Below are 16,730 nucleotides of genomic sequence, written 5' to 3'. Positions count from 1 at the left end.
CCTACCCTACCCCTCGCTAATTACTCTATTTATCAATGAATCAATAGTATCCCATGATGCATTGTAAGCATTTACTTGGTTACAACAGACAAACATGGCGGACGGCATACCGGGTGAAGGTTTGCTCGCATTGTCCTCAGTTGTTTGCTATTGTGGGTCGCTACTGTGCTGAAATTCTCCCTTTGTTTTTTTGAACAGCTCCTCAAGAACAAGTCTCTTTGGTGCCCCCAGAGGAAAACGACCACAGCCAACCTGAGGTGAGGTCCAATTTCTAACTGACTAAATTGATGACATGCACAGACCAGTTGCATTGTTGTTGTCATAAGAGCCTTAATTACTATGTCCTAGCTTTCATATTGTATTTTACATCTAACAGAAATTTTAAAACAAAAGTACTATTGACAATTCAGCTTGTTGGAGAAAAAGCTATTCTAGGCCCACTCATTTCTCATGCATGTTCATTTAATTTGGATTCTTCAGCTGCTGCTGACATGCACTGTCCTTTGTTTTCGTTCACAACAATCCGATAAAACTTACATTTTCACGTTTACAGAGATGGTAACTCTGTGTATCAATTTTTAATTTTGAAAGCCTTTGCCAATAACATGTTTTTAAATTTTAAACTAGTAATAGTTATCACTGAAGCTGCCCCTGCTTTCTTTTATTTCTGCTGATTGAAAGCAATAATGCATCAGTCAATTCCAGCAGTGCCCATCCTCCCCTCAGGCAACCGCGGGGCATTTGCTCACGTTGTCAATCCCGGGGATGGGGTATCCGCGATTTTATCGCGGCCCGGGGGCTGGGCATTTGCGTACCCTGGGGCGATCCCTGGGCATTCGACACATGTGTTTTGGAAAGTGCCATGGATGAGTTCATCAGGAAAGACAAGGCATTTGTCGAACAATGGTTTGTCCGTCGGGGACTGGAGGAACTTGCAGATGTTTTTAAACGTATGTTCTCTCAATGTTAGATATTTCTTCATTACTTGTAAGCATATAAATATAAGTGACAAGGTGAACTAAATTTTGTTTTATATCACAAAACAATCACTGACGTGAACACGACTATTTCGCATTTCGCATTCAAAACTAGCCTAGCATTTTTTAAATTCATGAAAGTGGAGTTAAAATACTTAAGGTTTGCGAATTCAAATGATGCGATCTTCAAGAGAGATCTTGCGAGCTTAAAATGCAATGCATCATCATTTGATTCTTCACAGAAAAAGTAGCCTGCGAATACAGGCGCCTATCATCGCTTGCGGCTGGGGGCACGTCTGCCGCAATCCCAGCTATCCTCTAGCAAACTGTTAAAAACAAATATAAAGAAATAAATATAATCAGAATCAACTAACACGTACTGTTGTCCTTGAAGTCTTACCGTTGCATTAAAATACTGAACAGTTGACTGTTTTACTCACTGATTAATTAAAAAACTGCAGAGGTGTTGGAAGGTGACGATCCCGGGGGCAGGGCATTTGCCCTCTTTCTTCGTCCCCATTTAGACAGCTTATGTGTCCCCACCCTGGGGAATTTGCCCATTTTAAAAAAAAAAAATGCTAATGCTGAGGGGTTAGCCCAGGGGGGGGGGGGGGGGGGCATGGGCACTGATGGAATTGACTGATGCATAATATTGAACATTATTGTATGAACTAAAAATTTTATTTTTTTCTGTAAACTATATCACTCATACTGTTCCAGTAACTTAGGCATCTTACCATGAATCTAAACCAACACATTCTATTTAACTCATTCTATCATATGATATTTTTTACATAATACTCTCGCGAAGCATTTACAGCAGAGCAGTTTACCATATCTCATGAGACAGGAGACAAAGTACGTTCTGGAAAAAAAAATAGGTTGCCTTCATGGAAACTAATATATCTTTTACACAAATTTCACTCGGTGGAACTTTATAGGGGAAAAAATGTTAAAAAATTATAGCGAAACAAAAAATTATGCCAAGCTACTCAGCTGTTCCAATTTGATGCTGAAACAAACCATTTGTCTTGATATAAGAGCGAATGTATCTCAAAAGCAGAGCAGAAGTCAAGATTTTTTTTCCAAAATGTAAACAGGAGTATTGTGTTACGGTCACCATATATTCAAATTAGAGTCAAGCTTTTTGTCCTCAATGAAAAATGCTGCCAAACATTTGCATTTACATTTGGATCCCTGCAAAGTCACCCAGCTGTCACATGAGCTCTACGCCACATAAGATTAACCAATACAAATAAGTGACCTGAATAAATGAGATGCCAAAGCCGAAGGGTATTTAGCTATTTAGTTGCAACTGAACCACACTGGCCTCGAATTTTTAGTATACTTCAGAATTTCTTTTGATACCTTCTGAGTTGTTTTTCTCCCAAAATCCATCTTCAGGATCTTTGAAATCTTTTTCAATTTGTCCTAGATCAGAATCAAAGTAAATGTATTTGATTGCGCTTAAATCCTCAGGCAGGCCATATTGTAATTCAGGGCTCGACACTAACTTTTCAACTTACTAGCCTAGTGGCTAGTGATAACTTAGATGTTACTAGCCAAAACGTTTTTTTACTAGCCAAATACTTGTGGTTGACTACCTTATTACATGAAATTTTTGTGACACATTTATTTCGCGATTTGGGGGTGCGCATATTTCGCAACACTTAAATTCGCTGAATTTGCTAAAATTTTGTATTTTGAATCACTTTTATTTCACGTTTTTGAGTAAGACAAAATTTATTTCCTTGGCAATGCTACTTAAACATGTCTTTGAATTTAGTAAACTTTATCAAAGGTACGATAACGTCAAAAGTAACAAAAATGCAGTGCGGTACTACATGTCAACAGTAACATAATGTGTTATGTTCCCGACACTTACTTATTCGCGTCACTTTAATTTCACAACTTTTTTTTAAATCATGAAATTCACAAAATTAACGTGTCGTGAAAATTTCAGGTAACAACAGATTACTGGCAAGCACAATATGAGTGACTCACTTTAATACATAACGTTGGTAATTATACCGTACTTAAACTAGCTTCAAAAAAATTACAGTTCCCGAAAAGACTTTCAGGACTCTGTTTTTCTCTGAGACTTCCTTGGAAAATTATCAAGACCCCCAAGACATCACTGTAAAAACTGTTGAGACTTCTTCACAGACAGGTGCCGTAGAAATATTTCAAAAGCAAAACAACTATCTGAACAATACTGTAAACTGCCGTTGGGGAAATGCAACTGCTAAAATCAGCTGGTCTAAATGTCGAAGGAAATGAAACTTTCTCATCTAAATATTTCTGTAATGGTAAGTTTGTAAGTGTGCATACAACGACAAATCATCAATGTATTGTTACACTAAATGAAATGTTATCCCTTTACCAAGCCTGCAAATAATTTTTGTCTATAAGCAGGTCATTTCTCAGGCCAAAGACAAGTTTTGACCTGACAAAAAGCCAGTCTGATCGGACAAATTCTTTTTTGCCGCTAGAAACTTAAAATAAGAGACATTTGAGACATTTCGGTATTTCAGACTTTGCCAAAATGTTGGTTGCAAATTCAAATGGCTTAAAAGTAAAGTCAACTGAGTGTAAAATTGATACTAGCACCAGAAAGGGGACCTTTACAGTAAGTCAGGTATTATTTTACCCCTTGAAAATTGACAAATTTACAAACGTTTGTACCCCTAGTTTGCCTTCACTCACTGGATCAAGTTTCCTGCGTGGACAGCTTGTCAGTGCAAAAACTGACCAAAACTCACTCACAATAACATTCAGAGACTTGAAAATTGGCTGAAATGAATTCTTCAACTTTTTCTGAAAGCAAGTTTCCCTCGACAATTTTTGGGGTCAACTGAATAAATAAATTTGTGTAGTTAGATGAAATTCAAATTGGAAGTGGTCATGATTACAAAGCGTGACTAATTTGTACATTCACACTTTTCACAAAAACATGTCTGTGGTACGGAAACTAATTCAAAATATATTGAACCACAGACGTAAGAAAAAACTATATAGAGCTATAAAACTGATTTTTGATCATATGGACTGGTAATACATTTGGTTTCGTTTTAGTGGTTTTAAAGTTTTTGAAAGCGATTGCATTCAGATAAATGAAACGTGAGAATTTGGGCCGTGTATCTAATTTGCATAATATTTAATATTTTAGGCCCAGTTCAGACGCCGAACTTTCAATGAGCTGAACCAAATACATTTAATTAAGTACATGAAAAGTTCGGCGTTTGAATCAATGAATGAGTTGCCAGTAATCGGATACCCATGTTTGCGCAAAGAACTCTGGTATAGTCAGGGGGCAAACATTGCAAGTCGCTAGAAGGAAATGTATGGCGAACAGTTGTTTCGATGCCCAAAAACATGGTTTTGGGGAGAGATCAACGCTTTTTTGCCGTTATTTTATTGCGAATGGATTTTGGCAATGTTGATACATGGAAAATGTAAGTTTTTGTTTGAATAACCATGAAATAAGTGATAAAATTTACCGATAAACTCCCTTTTGCTTGCCTACGGTTTATTGTGAAATACATTGAAGAGAATATTGAAAATTTCAATACACGCCTGATCTCGAGAGGCTACCTGGTACAAATGGTAGAAAAAACCCCTCCGAGAAGTTAAATATAAAGACAGAAAAGAAGCTCTAAAACAGAAATTGAAAATTGTAGAAGGAACTACTACCCTTTGTTTCGGGCAATTTCACTCAACCGTCAATACCAAACTTTGGAAATGCGGCATAATCACGCACAAATGGCACTTTTTAATAGAAATACTCAGAGATATATTCAAGGAGCCACCCCTGATCTGTTATAGAAAAGGAAAATCACTGAAATACGTGCTTGTAAAAGCAAAGCAAAGGCTTTGAGCAACGCATGAGTCGCGCAGACTCATTTGACATGAAATCAACCCCAGACAGTACAATGATTGCCACCGGACTTATTTCCAGTATTATTTGTATGACTGAGCTTTCAAATAAGCCAAAAGTAGCCTGTACACAACTTAAAAGGCCTTACTGGGTTATTTCCTCTCGATTTATACCTAATTAATTTTGTAATACTTTCAGACCATTACGCGATGTAAATTTCACAATAAACCTCACACAAGCAACGAAGTTTATCGGTAGATTTTGTCACATATTTCATTGTTATTGAAACAAAAACTTACATATTCCACGCATGAACATTGCCCAAATCCAGTCATGATAAAAACGACGGTGAAAAAGCGTTAATCTCTCTCAAAAATCGTTTTCTTGAACCTCAAAACAACTTTTCGCCATACATTTCCTTCTAGCGACTAGCAATGTTTGCCCCCTGACAATCTCAGAGTTCTTCACGTAAACACGGGTATCCAATTACTGGCAACTCATTCATTAAGAACGGCTATTTGAATTTGGAACGGTCCAGCCGTTCTTCCCACCTTGCTCAGCCGGGAATTTCGGCTTTGGAACGGCTTTGATTCAGATGTCGAACCTTTTGTGAGCCGAACCTAATGCATAAATTATTGTAACGTTTTTACAAGCAGTTTTCGCTTTGTCTGAAAATCACTGACATTTCAGTGTGATTTGGTTTAAACTAAATAAAGTTCGCCGAATTAAGTTCGACGTCTAAATTAGCGGGTGTACTTTTGATAATTTGGGTCGGTCCAAATTAGAATTAAGTTTGGCTCATGAAAAGTTTGGCATCTGAACTGGACCTTAGTCAAGTCAAATTACAACTAAAAACCACAACGTTTGCAGATAACAAACAACGAGTAACAACATATAAGACCTCAGATTCAAGTAGTTTTTCAGACGAACGTAATTCAGACTAAATGGGGCTTCACAATCTTTCAAGACGCCACTGCAAAATGCGTAAATTAACACAAGCCTGAATAGTGGCGCTGATGTGGCGTGTTTAAAATTCGACGTGACATTTGAGACAACGCATTGGACATGATAAAATTATTTCTAAGAAATGGAATAAAAACGAAACTGATAACAAAGCCTTTTTGCGTAGTATTGCGTGGCAGTATAATAAAATAACTTGTTCCATATTCGGCCACAAATTTCTAAATTATTTTTCATTTAGCAGAAATGCCTGGTCAGAGTGACCGACCAGACTAAGCTTTTACCTGTCAAAACCTCAAATTTACCGAACAATAATACAATTATTGTCCGATGACCGACTGTTATTTGCAGGCTTGCTTTACAGTTCTGCAGTATTTTGCGCATGAAAACAATTTCGTAACAAAAAAGAACATTGATGTGTGTTTTCAGAAAATGCTATCTTGTTTGTCAAATATTTCTTTCAACAAAAGTAACATGTTCAGTTCCCCATTTACGTACCACCCAGCGAAAAGTGGACAAACAGAAATTTGCATAGTTTACGTGCTGAACAGCACATGCCCGGTACCATGATATGTCCACAATGAAATTCTGACCTTGTTTCTGAGAAAAGTGTAAATTTTGTGTTTGTCTTCCTTGAAGGAGACAGAAACTAGTTCAGCCAATTTCTCTTTGTTGACTAGCCAGAGTGGCTAGTGGAAATCAAAAACCTACTAGCCAAAACTAAATTTTTGCCAGTCTGTGGCTAGTTGGCTACTGTTAGTGTCGAGCCCTGTAATTGCAGTGTATTTTTGACCTTGAAATGCTGCTCGAAGATGGCAAAACACAAGCTCATGGTTGGAAAACCTTGAAATGCTGCTTGAAGATGGCAAAACACAAACTTGTGGTTGTAAGAACCTTGAAATGCTGCTAGAATCAATGGTAGGACATGGCAAAACACAACCTCGTGGTTGCAAGAATTACATGTACTGGACACCACCTTGCACGCTTGTTAAAACATTACCCGAGACCATTGTGCACACCTAGTTTCATCAAATCAGGAACGCAAACTACAAACATATTTCTTTCTTTTTTGAAATTCCTGGTATGTATACACCCAGGGAATCCTAGGATGCCTCTTCAGGTTTTGGCCAAAATACTGCTGGGGCAATTATCCTTATGATACACATTTTTTATTGTTTAGTTGCTCAGCTGTACACTTACTGACAGTGACATTCAGTCATGAGGAACTTGGAAGTCAATTACGGCTTAGACCCGGGGGGGGGGGGGGTAGTACTCCCAGAAAAGTTGGGTGGGGGTGTGCGGCCTACTTCCCTAAACCCTTACCCTATTTATGACCAAACTCTGCTATTTTTGTTACCCTATTTATGGCCTGGCCAAAAATTTGATACCCTATTTATGACCATTGCGGCTGGCACAGTTACCCTAAACGTAAGCTATGAAGGGCTTTTGTTGACGGTCTTATTGGTAATGATGAAAAAGTAGTTTCTTCCGAGAAACATATGTAATTCAAGACTAAAGTGCTAAAACCATACCCTAGTTAAGACCAAAATGGCCAAAATCAATACCCTATTTATGACCAAAACAGCTGGAAAACCCTACCCTCTGGGGCCACACACACCTATATAGCCCATAGAAGGGAGTACCCCCCAGGACTTAGATCACCTGATGTTGACATATTTAACATTTTGCTTGAACCAAAAAATTTTATTTCTCCATTATAAAAGTGTCAGACTGAGAGAAGGACATAGATTGGTTTGCTTGATTGTCAGAACTGGCATAAAAAAGAAATATACTGTGAGAGGAAACTTAAAAATTTTAATCTTGTCTGTGAAAAGGTTTAAGAGGGTCTAACATAGGTTTCATTAATGGCAGGGCACTGCTCAAATTGACCAGCTGTGAAGAGAACTTTACCAGGCTGCTTCATTGATATTTTATGTGGCACTGTTCCTGTCTTTTTTATAAGACTGTCTAGAAGTCTTCTAAAAAGTTGAGCTTATTTCAAATCAAGGAAACCACAACTTTGCTTGTTATAGTACGTGCTATTTCCCTTGAACTGGATTTTCTGCCTGGAATTCTTATCCTGATACCCTCGTGAAAAAAATCTTATGAAATCCCTTGATCCGGGATGAGAGTGAAAATGGAGGTAAAATGACAGGATGGAGCCAAAAATAGTGACAGGATACAAAATTGAGAAAGCCTTGTTTGCACCCTTGTTAAATGCCTGTTTTCTTTTCTCATCAGGTTCCTCCTCAGGAAACCTCTCCCCATGCGGAAATTGGTCTCACAGACCATGTGCAGGTAATGTATAATAAATTTCAATGCTTCCCAGGTTATAAATGGAGAAAGGGAAGGTGTATCGGAAACATCCAATTTTTGAGAGTGCTTTGGTATTGGCTGTGCAGTCTGAGAAGATTTGAGGGTGGGATGAGTGGTGCTGCACTGAAATTTTATTCAGGGAATTTAGGCATAAAATGGAAGTTTCAAATGTGTTCTTAAATGGGGAAATTCTAAAGTTACTGAGTTTTTTTTGATAGAAAAGAGGGTGAATATAGCTTTTCGACAAAAACTGGGACTCTCCACTAGATCTTCCCCTGGTAATAACAGGGCTGTCATTAAGTTTTGATTAACCTGTAGCCTTGATCTTCGCACCTGTAAGAACTTGTTACTTTATGGGTGAAATGTATCAACTACAGGCAGTTTCACCCATACCATCAAGAGCCTATCAAGCATACTCAATCATAACAGTTGTTAGAGGTTACAGTCCTTAATGATGGCCCTGAGATATGCAATAAGCTCAATGTCGACCTCACAAGTACACTGCTCAGCCACACACTTCATCTTAGACGACTGTATGTAACTGTATTAGCAATAATTATAATAATTGGAAGTGGCAGTTCATGGACACTAAAAGGTGGAACCCTTTATTATTGATTCAAAGAAAATGGTGGAAAAAGAAAAAGAAGCTGCTGAGAAACCAACAAAACCAAAAGTAGAGTTGCAGTCACTACCAACCAGGGCATATCTGGACCAAACAGTTGTGCCTATTCTTCTACAAGGTCTCTCCACCCTGTCCAAGGAAAGGTAATTAAAAGTCAAGTTTTATTGTATTAAGTGAGAAAGAATGTAGGTATGTACTGTGATTTGGGTTAGCCTTTGGAAACTTCACTACCTTGTGTCACAGTGTAACTTTTGTTGCAGTTTTGTCATCTCATTGTATATTTAAGAAACAGGGAATGGTGTGCTTGCACTGCCCAGTGCAAACACAAGAGACAGTTTGATAGATTAGTCTTATGTGAACCCTCATCTATATAGCACAGGTTTACATAAGTTGTTTTGAATTTTCTTAAACATTAGCTAGTAATTATCATGCATCAGGGTATGTGAACAACAAGTACGAATTTTGTATTTCTTATATGAGATAAAGCCAATTTATTTCCAAGAAGAATTATTGGTAGCTAAATAAATGAAGATTGATTGATTGATTGATTGATTGACCAATTGAATGTCTTTCTGCAAGAATTTGTGGGTTGCAACTTGCATAATGATCCTTCGATAAATTTGCAAAATGCAATAACACTGCTAAAATTTTTTTAAACAGAACTTTTTTTCTTGCTTACTGTTAGTCTTGAGAACATTTCTGCAAAGTAGCAACAACATCTGGACCCATCATTATTGAGTATAGGCATGTGTTCATCCAGTTATGGATCAATGTGCATGCTGTGGATTTACACACTGCACATTTCACTAGCTATGTATATGGAAGAGCAAGATACACCTTGACTACTTAACACAACATTGTGCATTGAATTTAAGACTACAAGTCATATGTCTCAATGTGCTATACAATATTGCTTTGTCTCTTTCAGACCACCCAACCCAATCGAATATCTGGCGACGTACTTACTGAAAAACAAAGAACAGTATGAAGAGAGCTAGTGATGTTGAGCTATGCTGGCTTCGTGATTGTAAATTTAGAAACGCAGATGACGCAGGACACTTCTATATCCCCGTACTGATCCCAGCAATTTTGCAGATCCATTCACAGAACAAATAAAGTAAACAAGATAGTTATAAGACGAGAAGTAATTTTACTTTCACCTATGTATATGAATCACAAGATACTCTCACAACATGATGTTCACTTGTTTCAGCTGAAGGGCCTCTTTTAATTATGAGATATAAAAATTCCAGGGTAATTACCACAAAAATTACTGGTGTCAAATTTTTACAGACAAGACCTTCATCACATGTAAACTTGCAATGTTCTACTCTCTCAACTTTCCTCGAGTGGTTATTTTGGGTGTTGTGATCTCTGTGACTTTGTACTACTCTGTGTTTGTAATATACCTTTGACAATGAAGTATTAAATAGTTGTCTTGAAAAATGTTTATTTTGCTTGTAATTAATATGGTGGGGAGAGAAGTTTTGTAAATGGAATCAACACTAAGTTTCAAACAAGGCCTGAGGAAGATAGGCACTGGCTTGGTGCATATGTTTGTTTTTCACGTTCTTTCCTGCTTTGTTCACTGCTTGGTACAAAGGTCTCCTGAATACCCTCAGAAATGCTGTTTGAAAACTAAAATAACCAATGATAAAATTTTATTGTCAGTAGCCTTCAAAGAGTTTCTTTGCGGTACTGGTTTTGAATGTTCTGGCCCTGACTGGTATTGTTTGTGGTAAGTTATGGTCCTCAACCCTCCTTGGTCTTACGCGCCTACTAGTGTGCTCCTCAACCCTCCTTCCCTCCTCACTGATTTTTTCTTTCAGGGAGGGCAGCTGTAACACAGGCCACATGGAACGTTCCTTTTATTTTCCACCGGAGCCACTGGCTTTCTATACAAATGATGAGCAATTTTTGGCCGAACGGAAAGCGAGATTGCATTCCTTTTTTCCTCTTCCCCCGAGTCCGGACCTTTATATTTCTTTCCAGTTCTCCCCAGTCTCTTCCGAGTAGTGAAAAAGAAAAATGGCGACGGTTTTTGACTAAAGTAAGTGAAGTGATAGGGAGAGGCATATTTTGAGGCTTTCTTATGGCCGGCAGGTTACGATTAATAACATTTGATGCTTGTAATACGCTATTTCATGTTCGAGGCTCACCCGGAGAACTGTACAGTAATGTGGCGGCTCGTTTTGGCGTCGACATTGAGCCTAAAGCGTTGAACGATTCGTTCAAGGACTCATTTCGAGACTTCTACAAAACATTGCCAAACTTTGGCGCTAAAAGCGCAAAGACGGGTGAAAAATGGTGGTATGGAGTGGTGAGACAAACGTTCCGTTCCGCTGGTTATCACGATGAAGCAAACTTAGCTAGAATTTCTTCTGTATTGTACAAAGAATTCTCCACTGCATCTTATTGGCAGGTTTATCCTGAAACATTTGTTGTGTTAGAGCATTTAAAGAATAGAAACTATCATCTTGCCGTAATATCCAACTTTGATGAACGGCTGGATGTCATTCTTGAAAGTCTCCGCTTGAAGGAATACTTCACATTTATTGCATGTTCTTTCGATGTTGGAATTTGCAAACCTTCTCCAGAAATTTTTCAACTTGTTTTGTCTCATTTTGATGTCAAAGCTGAAGAAGCTCTACATGTTGGTGACAATATCAACTTGGATTACAAGCCAGCTGTTGAACTAGGAATGAGATCATTAATTGTCAACAGGTTTTGCAAGGACTATTCCAAAGATAGTGTTGATCCTAATCACATAATACAGGATCTAAATCCTTTACAATAACTTTGAAATTCATCTACTGGTATTTTCATTGGGGTTTTTGAACCCCAATAGAAATTGCTGGTATCTAATTTTATAAATGGGCTACCTTGCCATATTATATGCCATATTATATGGCAAGGAAGCCTTGAGGTACATCTGAGCTTTCGGACTGATTTTTTCTGGGTCAGGATTTTGCCATAAGGAATGTTTTCATGGATTATTGACCAAGCATGAGGTCAAGATAGCTGGATATTGGCCAAGTTCTTTTTTTTTTTTTTGCATGTATATAGACTAAGACGGGGTCGAGGTCCATAAACTCGGAAAAAGAAGCCAATATCCAGCCATCTTGACTGAACAAGCGTGATCAATAAAAGATTTATTATATGGCTTTCAGAAAAAAGTTCTTGTGGGACACAGCAGGTAGCCTTTAGTGGGCAAGATAGGGTCATCTTGCCTGCCTGGGTAGCCAATCACAGCACAGGATTTGGCTCATTATTTGAACACTGAAAATGTTAACTATTTTTTGGATAGTATGTTTCTAACACCTTAAATTAATAAAAGTAGCATTTTGCATTTCTCTCACTCTTCCTGCCCTTCCCCCTTCCAGATTCTTTGCACCTCCTACCCGATATTCTCCTGGTCTCTCTCTCCCCTGTGCTCCCCGACTGAAGTGCACATTGTTAAAGCCTCCCTTGATGTCCGCAGCAGATCTGGAGGAACTCGAGGAGTGGAATGTGGGGGACAGTGAGGAAAAAGTGTAGTGGAGGGGAACCATTGCCCTAAATATACCACTGATTTTCCTCCCAGTACCCCAAAAAGACAAATTGCTGATGATCAGTAAGCACCTTTGCATGTTCCAATTTTCCAGGCATAAATGTCATTGCAAAGTAAAGAAAAACAATATGCTTCCTGGAAGAAAGTTACCATTATTTTTATAGGATGGCTGGGGGGAAAAGGAGTAAGAACTTTAATTACATGAGGTAAAAGAAGAGGGTTGGAAGTGGATTTCCTGCGTTCAAAGGAACAAGGAGAAATCGGAGAATTTTACAACATGGCGGGGGTTATAATTAAAAGGTCACGGGGCCGGGATGTGGGAAGTTCTGTCCCGTCCCCTGGCCCCTACAGACTAGCCTCGACTCGAGGTTAGTCGACATTATCCCAGACTCTCCCGTCATTTAACGGCGGGAACATGTTTCAGTTCAAGCAGTCACTCGAGAAGACATTAATTAGCGATTTTTAAGTTTCTATGAGTCATCGAAAATCACCAACGAACTGGCGAGAAGGATGTCTTCGGGGGTGTCTTTCCGTAGGTACTTTTCCTCTGTAGATTCTTCGTCGTATCGGGAAAGACAAGAAGAGGAGTGGAGTCCACGAAGCCAAGAAAGCGACCAGGATTCTGATGAAGAAAACCACGAGTCAAACGTGATCACCATAACTGACTCCAGCACAAGTTCATTGGAATCTCCTCTTCCTTGGACTAAAAATTCTTCGTTTTCGCATTCCTCTCTCTCTACAAGCCTTGTATTACATTCTCAAGGTGGTAAGGTATGTCAAGAAGGTGGCTTTTCGACAGATTCGTCGAAAGAGTTCATTCCTAGGTCAAGATCGCTTGTGATCGGAAAGCGTCCTAGAGCTGTTGGACTCAAGGATATTGATCTGACAAGAAATCCTGCCGCAAAGCATATTCGAGAAACAAAGGAAGCGAACAAAAGCCCCAAGAAGAGCCACTTGTTCAGCCCTTTATCAAGACACATGTCTTGTCCATCTTTCAGCAGCCCCAACGAAATCTTTCCCATAGGACCGTCTGATAGACATGGAAAGACAGGTAAAACTGGTCAAACCCGTTTGAATCGAGGGTTGAGCTTTGACTCGGACTCACAGCTCAGATCAGCGATTGTTTGCAAAAGCCCACCAGTAGAAGTGACCAGAAAATCAAGCGGAAATGCCGTAACATTATTTAGTTGCCCAAATGATCAGGTCAATTTTGACACAACTGATAACATGTTACAAGTACATTTTCCAGTGGAAGAATCAGACTGTGACTGGTGTGACACAGCAACTCCGCATGTTGTACACAACAGTAGCAAACTCTGCTTACCACCTGAAGTTATTGATCTGACGATCAGTGAAGAGCCACCTGGTTGTAAATTAAACAATTACAATGAGCAATCAAATTGCCAGGAAAGCTCAGCCAAAAATGGAGATGTTTCTAAGCCAAGTACAGCTGTTCGAAATCGTTTACCGTTGAAGGGGAAAATGGCCAGGAAAAAATCTGAGTTTTCTTTTAGCGATGATGAGGATAGTGATTCTACTGAATGCCGTGCAAAAAGGGGCAACGAAACATCACTGCAACCAGATGACACTAATGAACAATCACAAAACAGGCGACACTCTAAGCGGTGGTTTTTACAAATGTGCCTTATTTTTGTGTTATGTGCATTATCTTTATCAGGATACTTTCATGTTAACCCTCACGGCCTTTGTCTAGATAGTGAATTCAGCAAGAATATTTCAGGCATTGGCAGTACCCTCAAGACTGAGTTATATGGTCAACACATTGCTCAGAAGCTGGTCACCTCGGCGCTGAAGAGTCACTTCAACAAGCAAGACATAAGGAAGCCACTTGTGCTGTCTTTTCATGGCTGGACTGGAATAGGCAAGAACTTTGTCAGCAATATTATAACAGAACATTTTTTCAAGCGCAAGACTCACAGCCCCTTTGTACACAAGTTTATCATTCCACTTCATTTTCCTCACGAATCCGAAGTTGAAAGCTACAATGAACAGCTACAGAGATGGATCAATGGAAATATATCACACTGTAGAAAGGGTGGCTTGTTTATATTTGATGAAATGGACAAAATTCACCTTGGCATGATGGGCACAATTAAAGATGCCATCTTGGATTACCGAGGCAAGAAAGCTGGCTATGGAAATGTGGTATTTATTTTCCTGTCAAATTCTGGTGGCGAGGCAATTAATCGACATGTACTGAATCACGCTCTTGAGGGAAAATTGAGAGAATCCCTAACATTGGGTGAGCTGGAAATTATTTTCCATGGCATTGTAAAAAAAATGCCAGATGTTTGGTTTGCAGACCTATTGAAGTCAGAAGTCATTGATCAGTTGGTTCCATTTATTCCATTGGAGAGGACACATGTGAAGCAATGTATCAGAAGGGATCTCATCAAGAAAGGTTTCCAAGTAAAAGAGGCGTTAGTCACAGAGATTGCAGATCAGATGGAGTACTTCCCTGAAAGATATGAATTCTTCTCAGTGTCAGGGTGCAAGAAGGTGTCATCCAGAGTGGATGTCGTCATGGGATGAACTGTGGAGCTGAGGTGGCAGTGATGAGGCTTTCTTACAAATGTGCAACAAGGACTGATTTTTCTCATCTCTGGACACTTTTAAAGTGTCATTAAAATGACTATACATTCAAGGATGCATCACTTAGACCAACTTTCTCCCAAGTGGAACGATACAATGTTTGTTAACCAGTGAAGAGAAATTTTGATGGCGTGATTGGGACAAAAGGGTAATATTTAAGAAATAGAATTCATTTTTAGTGCTTCTATTGAGTTATAAAAACACCACTGGAAGTTTAGGAGAATGAGAAATGCTTTGGGAACATAAGCTGATAGGTGAGTGCTTTCACAGCTTTTTCAAGATCTCCGAACCTTTTGCAAGTGTTTCTATAACTTGATAGAAACATGAAGAAAATGTTTTCTATTTTTTTGGTTAGAAAACAGCCCAAAGAAAATAAGGAAGATGACTATGACAACTTTTCTGTGTTTCTATGTAGTTTTCGTATAAATCTACTGGCGTTTTATCACGGATGATGTTCTCTGATTGGCTACGCTACTCACTATCTATTCTGTGATAGATAGTGAGTAGCGTAGCAGTGTGTGGTGTTTTCGCAGTGTCTGTGAAGACAATTCAGATAAAATTTTGAACGACTGGTGGATTTATACTAAAACAATTAGATTATTCACTCTCGATTTCTATGTGTGATAGAAATCTCAAGATCATAATCTAATTGTTTAATAGAAGCCCAATTTTTAACCAATCAGTATGCATATTTTCATTGGGTTATTTTCTAGCATGTTTTATTATATCTCTCTGATCGTTCATGAACTGTGGATGGTCAGTTTTACATGCTGTATTCTACAGTACAGTATGCTAAATGAAAAACTCTGATAAACCCACTTGCTACGTGTTTGACCTGCTGTGTTTTTCTTTTTCCAGACTGAGAGATATTATAAGCATATCTTCCACCTTGCTTTTTACAGGACAGTTACATTCACTAAACTGATATGGATCCTTATTTTGTTCTGCATGTTGTTTGCACTCAGGCTGTAAATCAACAGGGAAACACTTGATCCATTCATGTACATGTATCTTACAAAACAGACCTCAACTGGGTAAATTTTATGTCATATCTTCTCAGGGGGCAGGGGACTCTCTTGTGAAAGGGTTGTAGATGCTCATTATCTTGCTAAGGATTATTGTTAATAATTATGGTGTTCAGGATTGCCAAGGGTTGCAAGCAAAGAAATATAAAGACATTGTCATACTGTGTTGGTGGCCCAGACTGTTACACACAAAATTAGTACTCTAATTCAAATTTTCCTCTGAGCATCCCCGAGCCTGTCACATGCCAGCTCCCTCTCAGTAGCCTTTGCTGCGGGGAGAGGAAATCATGACAAAATTGGTAAGATTTTTCCATTCAGGCTCTTGTGTCATAATGGGAAATAACAATCTCTCACTCAGATTTCACTCTGTTTGACACTGAAAAGTTGGCTGGGAGAAATCTGGGTTCAAATTTAGGAAAATAAGAGCGAGTGACCAACAAATTAGGCTGATGGATATAAATTATTAAGTTGGAATTTTAACTGTAACACAAATAATCATTTTGGGGAGCCTCTGTCATTTAGGCCAATTGCAAGTTTTTTGTTTGCTCTTTGCTCAGTAGTGTAAGAAGATATTAAATGCAAGTGAAAATGGCACATTTTTGGTTCTTGTTTTTGAAAGTATACTGGCACCTTAATGACAAAAAGTAGTATTTTACATTTCTCTCCCACTTCCCACCCTTTCCCCTCCCACCTCCCATGCACCTAGGGGTTTATTGCAGGCTGGGCACTTGGCAGATTGACTGTCAGTGGGAATGATTTTACCCACCTTGTTTGACCATCTAGAGGAAAG

At 38.7% G+C, this 16,730-nt stretch overlaps 3 protein-coding genes across 3 annotated transcripts; all 3 read left to right on the top strand.

Annotated features, from left to right (window-relative positions):
* Positions 1-49: 49 nt before the first annotated feature.
* LOC110040678 (protein dpy-30 homolog) lies at positions 50-10,198 on the top strand. The gene is made up of 5 exons (XM_020745955.2): positions 50-119; positions 199-257; positions 8,056-8,112; positions 8,753-8,895; positions 9,681-10,198. The coding sequence occupies exons 1-5, from the start codon at positions 95-97 to the stop codon at positions 9,748-9,750; spliced, it is 354 nt and encodes a 117-aa protein (XP_020601614.2). The 5' UTR covers positions 50-94; the 3' UTR covers positions 9,751-10,198.
* A 547-nt stretch (positions 10,199-10,745) lies between these two features.
* Positions 10,746-12,101, top strand: LOC110040674 (haloacid dehalogenase-like hydrolase domain-containing protein 3). Its single transcript, XM_020745952.2, has one exon. The coding sequence runs from the start codon at positions 10,845-10,847 to the stop codon at positions 11,547-11,549; it is 705 nt and encodes a 234-aa protein (XP_020601611.1). The 5' UTR covers positions 10,746-10,844; the 3' UTR covers positions 11,550-12,101.
* Positions 12,102-12,187: 86 nt separating this feature from the next.
* Positions 12,188-16,534, top strand: LOC110040671 (uncharacterized). Its single transcript, XM_089292711.1, has one exon. It carries the CDS (start codon positions 12,813-12,815, stop codon positions 14,853-14,855), a length of 2,043 nt encoding a protein of 680 aa, XP_089148837.1. The 5' UTR covers positions 12,188-12,812; the 3' UTR covers positions 14,856-16,534.
* The last annotated feature ends 196 nt before the right edge of the window (positions 16,535-16,730 follow it).

This window comes from Orbicella faveolata, unplaced genomic scaffold (assembly GCF_042242905.1).
Source record: "Orbicella faveolata isolate gen_17 unplaced genomic scaffold, um_ofav_v1 contig_24, whole genome shotgun sequence".
Taxonomy (NCBI): Eukaryota; Metazoa; Cnidaria; class Anthozoa; order Scleractinia; family Merulinidae; genus Orbicella; species Orbicella faveolata.
Note: the sequence above shows the minus strand (reverse complement) of the source record. Positions and strands in the feature narration are given on the sequence as shown.